This window comes from Orycteropus afer, unplaced genomic scaffold (genome assembly GCF_000298275.1).
Source record: "Orycteropus afer afer isolate SDZICR_OR568_19922 unplaced genomic scaffold, OryAfe1.0 scaffold00036, whole genome shotgun sequence".
Taxonomy (NCBI): domain Eukaryota; kingdom Metazoa; phylum Chordata; class Mammalia; order Tubulidentata; family Orycteropodidae; genus Orycteropus; species Orycteropus afer.
In genome coordinates, this window is record NW_006921623.1 from 4,615,725 (window position 1) to 4,624,171 (window position 8,447).

The window sequence follows — 8,447 nt, forward strand, 5'->3', positions numbered from 1 at the left end:
CCCTGGACCACATCTGGGTGGTTCGCTTTGGTCACAAATAGGAGACACTGATGGCACCTGTGGTCACAGCACCTCAGGATCCTCATCTACCCACCAAATGCCATTGCCTTGACAGAAATGAAAAAAAAGCTGGCAAGGTGGGTTATGGGAATTGCACTCTGTGAAACAGGAGAGGGAAGAAAAAAGTGCTCTGGTGGTGGGAATACTCTTGGTCACCTCAAACCTGAGTTGGGAAATTCTGCTGCTTGAAACTTCATCCCTGAATCTTTGCCCACCATCCCTTTAGAGTCTCCAACCCAAAGTATTCTTCTTTTCTTAGTTCCAGGTACTGGCATCATATCCAGGTTACCGCAGTTTGTATCTCTGTGGTACCCTGGCAGAGAAAGGGCCAATCTTGTTTCCCCTCTGGCCAAAGTCAGTAGGAGAGGACGCACAGTTTGCTGTTTACTTTAGTCTGTATAAATATGCCTAACATTGGTGCAAAGATTGCCTTTTGAAATAAACAGAAAATAATTAGATTGACTATTTGTACACATTAGGGATTTCGGGAAGAGGAAAAGGCAAGGGACATAAGAGACAGGGAATACTTAGGATCAAAGCTAGGAAAGGCAGAAACAACTACTTGCCAGTTCCAGTTTTAAACCTCATCTCCTAGACAGAATCCCGTTTCATAGATGAGTGTTGCGTCCCAGTATTTCTTTTCTGTGGTTGCAGCCTGACCAAAAGGGGCTGATCAAACCAAAGAGCACTTTTTAGCTCTTAAATGAAAAGTGCCCACTAGGAAGTTCCATCTAACAAATGAATTTCTACCTTATTAATTCCACTCATCTTTACTTAAACCCTTTATTCTACATACAATAGGTAGCACTGAAATATCCCAACCCTTTAAGCCCCAAGTGCCCTATGGGAGAGCAATTGGAATACAGCACGGCTGGTTTACAAGGGATTCCTTCCCCAGATCCCTATTCCTCTGGAGTTTTGCAGCCAAGGTGCTAAGAGAAATAGAGAGGAGACCTACCTAATCCTTGAAAGCAGAATCCTGAAGATTCATTCAATAGGTATAGAGCTGATGCCCTATCCCTCTGCCTGGATTTCTTCCTATTCAGCTGTAAGTGGTAAGATCTTTACATAATACGTATCTGTTTCACTGCCTTCTCACCCTGTCTAATGCCCCCTCCATTATTTGGTTAAGGCACCCCACAATGGCTCTAGTATTACACCAAGAGTGCAAGAAACACAGGGTCTTCTGGCTCTAGCAACATCATCTTCAATATCAAGTCTGCCTTGGAAGAGGATGACAGCCACAGGACTTCCATATTTCTTTCACCATAAGAGCCCCTCATCCTTTTCCTGTTCTGCTCTCTACTCCTCACTCCCGGAATACTTGGGTACCCAGGCTGGTTCTTGGGCTAGACAGTGGGGACCAAATTCATTTCCTCCCTATCAGTTCTAACACAGCAGTCTGATAACAGTGTTAGTGGGAAGAGCTGAATTTTCTGATATACCCACTACATCCTATCTGGTCAACATACTGCTTCCAGGTATGGGCCCTGCCTAGTGAGGGATTACCTGATGAAGGAGAGGGAAGTACAAGGAGGACCTCTAGAGTTCCTGGCCGTAGCCAGCTGCCCACAAGCCATAAGCCAATAAAACAAGAAGAGCGAGTTATAGCTTTTTATCTGGGTTTTCTCTTCATTCCCCCGGGACCTTTACCTGGTGCTGTTCTGACCAACTGGGAATACAGATTACCACCAAGACAAACAGAAAGATGAGACTGTCCACTTTCTGCCGTGAACTTACTGTGTAAATAAACTTCCAGAATTGCTACCATGAAATGAAAATGCCAGTCTGCTTTATAATTTTCATATATATTGGGGAAAACTGGCTTTTCCCCAGCTCTTTTGAGGGCATAAAACTCAACCTCTTTATTAGTTAAATCCCATTGTCCTATTACTTTCTTTTTAAGAGAAAACTGCTTGTACTTACTTTTCTTTTTTACAGTTACTTCCTTTCTGCCCTGAAACTATGAACTCTAGGTATGAAAAAAAAAAAAAAAAAAATCTTGACAAAACCTTCTTGCTTGTAAAAATATGTATTATATATTTCTATTTTTAAATCCTGCTCCTGAAAAATTCCTCTCCTGTCTCTCCTCACCTCATTTGGGGCCTTTCCACTTGGCCCGCATGGTTTTTACTAACATTGCAGGCCAGTGGAGAGAGGGAAAAGGGAGAACAAGGGTGGCCAGATCTTAAGTGTTGCTTTCTAATTGTCCTGAACAAGAAAGAGAAAAGAGCAACAATGAGGCCCCAGCTCCCATGCACAAATCTCCCAAACACCTGTCCTCGAGCTATAGCTGGCTTTCCAGAGGCTGTTACTGAGAAGCAGTTAACGACCCCTGTGGACTCCTACTTTTTTCTCTATCTGCTCCTATGGCTTCAAAGATTTTTGGAAAAGAAACAATAGTTTTTAAACGCATCTCTAATTTCTAAATTTTTAGAAGGTACTGACAAATATTGCAGGTAGTATAAAAGCTGCTGCAAAGTTCAGAGGAGAGAGACTATTAGATTCCAAGATAAAAAATGAATCCCCCAAATGAAAAGGACAAAGGAACCGGTCTTCCATTTTGCCACATTTCCTGTTCATGATAGCTCCCAAACTGGAGACATTCGTATTTAATTAACCAGAGAAAGTCAGTCTTGTGACCTCTACAGAAGCGGCCACTCAGGCTACTTCAATCACTCTGCATAATGCCAAGGAGGACCCGGGAAGTATACCTTCTTAAATGGATGTTAGTCAATAAACCTGGGCAAATAAGGCAAGATAAAAGAAAAAATGCATCCATGAACTGATAGGCACTGATGAAAGACAGAACAAAGACAGAAAGGAGAGAATTCAGTTGGACCTCAAGGGAACAGTCTTTGCTACCCTGATAGGTATTACTAGTGCAGTAAGTATTTCTAGGACCCGGAAAAGAAAATTCAGCTGTTAATAATATAATGATGTCCCTCCCCTGGAACCTATTTTTAAATTAAAACTTGGTTTTCACTTGATTACTTTCAAAAGAGAAGGGAGCTGAAGCCATTTCTGGTAGGAGTAAAGATTAAAAAAAAAGAATAGGAAACTACTAAAAATTCTAATAGTCACAGTTTTCCCAGGTATGAAACCTAACAATCAGAAGGCCTCCATAAGCATTGATAGAGAAATGTTCTAGTTCCAAATAGCTACCCACAGAGCAAAAGATTCAGAAACTTGAAATCCAATCTCCCTACTTCATATCACTCTGGTCTCCATTTTTCCCAGGACAAGAAAAATGTCCCCCATTGCTTTCTTGTTTCTAAAATTAAAACCTAGCATTCCAAGATCATTCTGCAAGTAATTTTGCACAGACATCTCCTCACCCCAGTGCCTGTCTGGAGCTCACCCAAGGTCAACAAACAACTTGGTTGTGAACCAACTGCCTTAACCTTCAGGGGGGAGGGGGGTTATCTAGACTAGGAGACCAGAAGTAGAAGGGAAGAGGTGAGGACTTCACAAGGTTGGTCTGTCAGAGCTTGAGTAGAAACCAAGTAAGTGGCAGCAAGGGATGGCCTGACCCAGGAAAAACCTGTGCATTATACCAGTTTCTAAACAGATGACTGTATCCAGAAAGTAGGGTGGACAGAAGATTGTTGGGGGTGTGGGGGAAACGGGACCTGATTATGTTGTTATTCTTGGACTGTGAATTTTGCTGATGTAAAACAGAATATTCTGTAAACCTAATGTCTATGTACAAATAATGAACGGTAACACAGTAAAATATTCAATGAAAAGTCAAACTATCAGGGTTACATTTGTTTTCCTCAATCGGTCTCATTTTATCCAATGGCTAGAATAACACTAAAGCTTCCTGAGGCATTTGGTAAGCAAGGCATCTGGTTGGACAGCGGGGGAGCACCAGGGTTCAAACCTGCATAAAATAGACCTTAAGAAAATGGACTAGAGGCTGAGCCAAATCAAAGCAGGATGGCCTTAGAGCAATAGCAGCTTCCTAGATGGTTTTTATATTGTATTTGAAATCAGCCCTAGGCAGGAATATCATAATTTCAAGGCCAAACTAAACATCATCTTCCCTACAATCTGCAACCCCAAAAGGAACTGGAAGATGAGGGGGAACAGACCGTTTCTGCATTATATACATACTTTCATTTACGAACATTTGAATACAGACTTTCTATACACACGTTACCTATATAATAAAAATGTACATGGCATGAGTATATGTCACTGTATAAATATAGAGTTTTAGAAATCTTGAACCCGCTCCTTCCTGTTCACATCAGTTTCTCCTCTTCTTCCTCCCCAGTCAGGTCCATCATTTAAGAGTTGGACAAAAAGGACAAGTGTCATTTGTGTTGGTCTGGGCCCAGAATTTGATACACTGGAAAGAAAGAAAGACACACCTCAGGTTTATCTGGAAAAATGGAGGGAAGGAAGGGAGAGAGTGCAATTAAGGTTCAACAAGGTCTAAGGAATGTATACTAAGTTGGAAAAACTGTTACCATGGGGGAATTAAGGGGTGATTTCATTATCCCCAAAGAATCTTCAAAACAGGTGAATTTTCACCCAAATCACAATAAAAAGTTAAAAATCAAAAATAGTCAAGCCTGTCCTTTTTAGAAGGAACATTAACAATCTTCTAATAATATTGTGAAGCTGCTTTTTGTTGACTATCTACTGTAGCTTGCTCCCATTTAGGCTGCGATGAGCCTCCATTTCCTAATACCATATATACCTAATACTCCTAATTCCCCTCAAATCTTATTTTTCTTATCAAGAATTCAGATTTAAATTCCATTTCTACCTCTTGGAAAGACAAAATGAAACAAAACAAAATAATAAAGAAGGAATCGTCCCTGCTGCTGAGAGACTTAATGCAGCCTAGTAATACAGTAAGAGAGATGAATAACTTGTCAGGTTGTGAAGATAATCTCTAGTAGGCAGCCTTTCAAGCTATTCTGTTATTGGAGTTACTTATCTCATATTCAGATTCTCATATTCCATTCCTCTCATCTAGGCAAAATCTCTTGACAATGCGGAATTTGAAACAAGGGTTAGATAAATGGGATTATCTCTTATTGTCAGTTTTCCAAGAAGAGACCTATCCATGCTCTGGTATGAACTGCTTATTCAAACCCTTGCAGGGAATGGGAAAAAAGGAAGCTGGGAGATGCTAGTTGACAGTATTCTGGATTCTGCTGAGGTTTAAACCACAATGTCTTATAAATCATATGTTTAGCTATTAATAATGAGCATCAACACAGCTGATTGTTCAAGAAAAATTCTTAGTTAACAGAAAGTGGAAAATGAGGAAGGTAGTACAACACCCACCTCCTTGTGCAACACATGGGTACATGCCATTGGATGCAGCTCACTGGGCTGGACAAGTTTCTGGCACATTAGACATAGCTTACAGGTGGCTGGAGCCTGCAGAACAGAGGAGGCATGATCAAAAGGATAAATAAAGTAACCTCTGGGTCTCCCTGTCTCCAATTATGCCTATGACTCCCGTCTACTATTTTCATTCAGCAAAAACATTTTATACCATCAAAATCACAATGAGATATTACCTCATTAGAATGGCTATTATGAGAAAACCAGAAACTAACAAGTGTTTGCAAGGATGTGGAGAAACTGGAGCCTTTGTGCGTTACTGGTAGGAATGAAAAATGGTGTAACCACTATGGAAAGCAGTTTGGTGGCTTGTCAAAGAGTTAAACATAGAATTACCATATGGTCCAGCAATTCTGCTTCTAAGGATATACCCAAAAGACTTGAAAGCAGGGACTCAAACACTTATGCATACACCAATGTTCAATGCAACATTATTCACAATAGTCAAAAGGTGTTAAAACCCAAATGTCCATCAACAGATGAATGGATAAACAAAATGTATACATACACATACAATGGAGTATTATTCAGCTATAAAGAGAAATGGATTTCATTTCTACATGCTACAACATGGATGAACCTTAGAAACATTATGCTGAGTGAAATAAGTCAGATACAAAAGGGCAAATTCTGTATCAGCCCACTTATATGAAATATCTAAAACAGGCAAATGTGCAGAGGCACAAGTTACCAGGGGCTGTGGGGAGGAGGGAATGGGAGTTACTGCTGAAGAGATACTGAGCTTCAGGAGGATATAAAAGTTTTGGAAATCGGTATGAGTGATGGCAGCACAACATGACCAATGTAATTCATTTCACTTCATTGTACTCTTAAAAACGGTTAAAATGGCTGGCAAAGTTTTTGTTTTCAAAAAAAGACTTTACAACAAAAGAAATAAAAGCTTATCTATATATTCTTGACTAAATTACTTTCATTTCCCAGTTGAAAACAATTCAACTAATGAAAAGGTGGTTTGTTTCTGCATTTCACCTGTAAACCCATTCCCCACTGACCCCATATATTCTCCATATTCCAGTTTTCAAAGAAAACAAGTCTTACATGTGAAGACCTTCCAGGATATGAAACTTGGGCAGAAGGCAGAAACATTGGGGTACTGATTTGGGCCAGCGGAGCAGGGAACAAGGCTCGGATCCGACCAAGTGGCTGTGGGCAGAAATACTATCTGTAAGAAAGTCTGAATAATTGAGCATATGACAAAAAGAGATCTTTTATTTCGTAGTCCAAGAAAGGAAGAAAGCAGACTAGATACTCTTGACTGCAATGCTTCTTGCCACCCCAAATTTTCCTGAAATGTGCCTCTCCTGCAACATTCTAGCAAGGCTGAGGTCCCCCCAAGCAGGTTTTCATACCTGAGTACTTGCTGCCACCCGCTCATGCTCTGCCAGTCGTGCAGCTACCAACTGGATCAGCTCCTCCATGGTCAGGCCTGCCATGGTGGTACGTGCTGTCTTGATTTGCTGAAGAATGTTGGTCATCTGAGCCCTAAGGAAGAAAATTTTCGAGGGAGAGAGAGATTCTATGCTATACCCATGAGGCATACCCATGAAACCTCCCCTATTTTAACCCATAAACATTTCTCTGGCAAACACTTAATTAATCCTTAAAGATACTTACTTATTGCACTGTGGGAACCGAGCCAGCAGCTTGTCCAGGATCTTCTCCAATTTGTCTACTGGCTGAGGCCGGGGAGTTTCAGTAGAAGCCTTAACACCGCCCAAGCCTGGGGGAGGCGGGATGGAGGCGGCAGGGGGCATGTGTGGACCATGGGGGCCAACAAGAGAACCTAAGCCAGGGCTATTTCTCCCATGGGAGCCAGGAAGGGGTGGGGAAGGTTGGTTGGGCTGGGAAAGGGCAGGGCTCAGGATTGGGAAAGACAAGGAACGGGGATCTGCACTGGGCATAACCATGGGCATTGTGACCTGCCCAATGGAGAAGGGCATCCGAGGAGGCAGAGAGGGATTGGGTTGAAACATCTGAAGCATGAAGTCTGTCTGCAGAGGGGAAGAGGTAGAAGACAAGAGAGAAAGGAAGAAAAAGAAAGTTTAGGAAACTGGAGCAGCAATCAACAAGTAACTCTGGCACCGAATAAAGATAACCAAAACCTTTGTAAGAAGAGCAGGCGAAAGACTCTTGCTTTGCCACCAGCACCAAAAGGTAGATTCCCCAAAGCCATCTCTCTTACCTCGGATGGGGGTGGAGGCAAGGTGGGAGTAGGGATTTGAGGAAGGCTGCTCAGCTTGGCTCCATTCCTTACTAACTGTATATGACTATTAAATTGGTCCTAGAACAGAATTACAGGATTATCCTTTACTGTTGAACTGAGACAGCCTCTCCAGAAAAAAAGCACCATCCATTATCAGGAAAACAAGGGGAATGGTAAGAAGGTCCCTAAATGGCAATGTGAAAGGTGACCCCTCTATCATCACAAGTAAAGCACAGAATAATAGTGACTGAATGATCACCCATTATTATACTCACCCGAACATTCTTTTTCATTATCCGAACTCCATTTAGTCTTGTCTCCCACTCCTGTTTGGAACGAATTGTCTCCAGTGTTGGGGGTGTTGACCTTCCAAGAAACCAACAAGAATTTACAGAATTAAAGAACGCTGTATCTCTAATTCTCTGAGATAGCAAAACAGTAGCTGGCTAATGGGCCTTAAGAGAAGAGGTATGAGCAGAAGTCCAAGATTCTAAGTCCTTTGCCTCACTTTAACTCCATCTTTTAAGCCAACTATTTAAGAAATAGCACTCACCAAGAAAGGACTCTTGTCTGCCTGAACATGCCACAAGGGTCCTCCAAATTCTGAGGCAAGAAATGACTACCGATAATTCCTGACTTACAACAGAGTTCTGATGACTCCATCATAAATCAGTTCTGACATAATTCAAATATCTCATTTTTTTTAAATTTTATTTTGATTTGGGTGAAGATTTACAGAGCAAATTCACTTTTCATACAGCAGTTCACATATACTTTGTCTCATGTCATTGAC

General features: G+C 41.4%; 1 protein-coding gene across 1 annotated transcript in view; it reads right to left on the reverse strand.

Annotated features, from left to right (window-relative positions):
- Positions 1 to 4,351: 4,351 nt before the first annotated feature.
- Positions 4,352 to 8,447, reverse strand: part of RNF214 (ring finger protein 214) — a 74,406-nt gene continuing 70,310 nt past the window's right edge. The window contains exons 8-14 of the mRNA XM_007936496.2: positions 7,930 to 8,020; positions 7,634 to 7,732; positions 7,066 to 7,442; positions 6,801 to 6,933; positions 6,490 to 6,594; positions 5,368 to 5,463; positions 4,352 to 4,417 (exon numbers count right to left, since the gene is read on the reverse strand). Coding sequence (XP_007934687.1) covers positions 4,352 to 4,417; positions 5,368 to 5,463; positions 6,490 to 6,594; positions 6,801 to 6,933; positions 7,066 to 7,442; positions 7,634 to 7,732; positions 7,930 to 8,020 — 967 coding nt within the window. The remainder of the gene's footprint in view (positions 4,418 to 5,367; positions 5,464 to 6,489; positions 6,595 to 6,800; positions 6,934 to 7,065; positions 7,443 to 7,633; positions 7,733 to 7,929; positions 8,021 to 8,447) is intronic.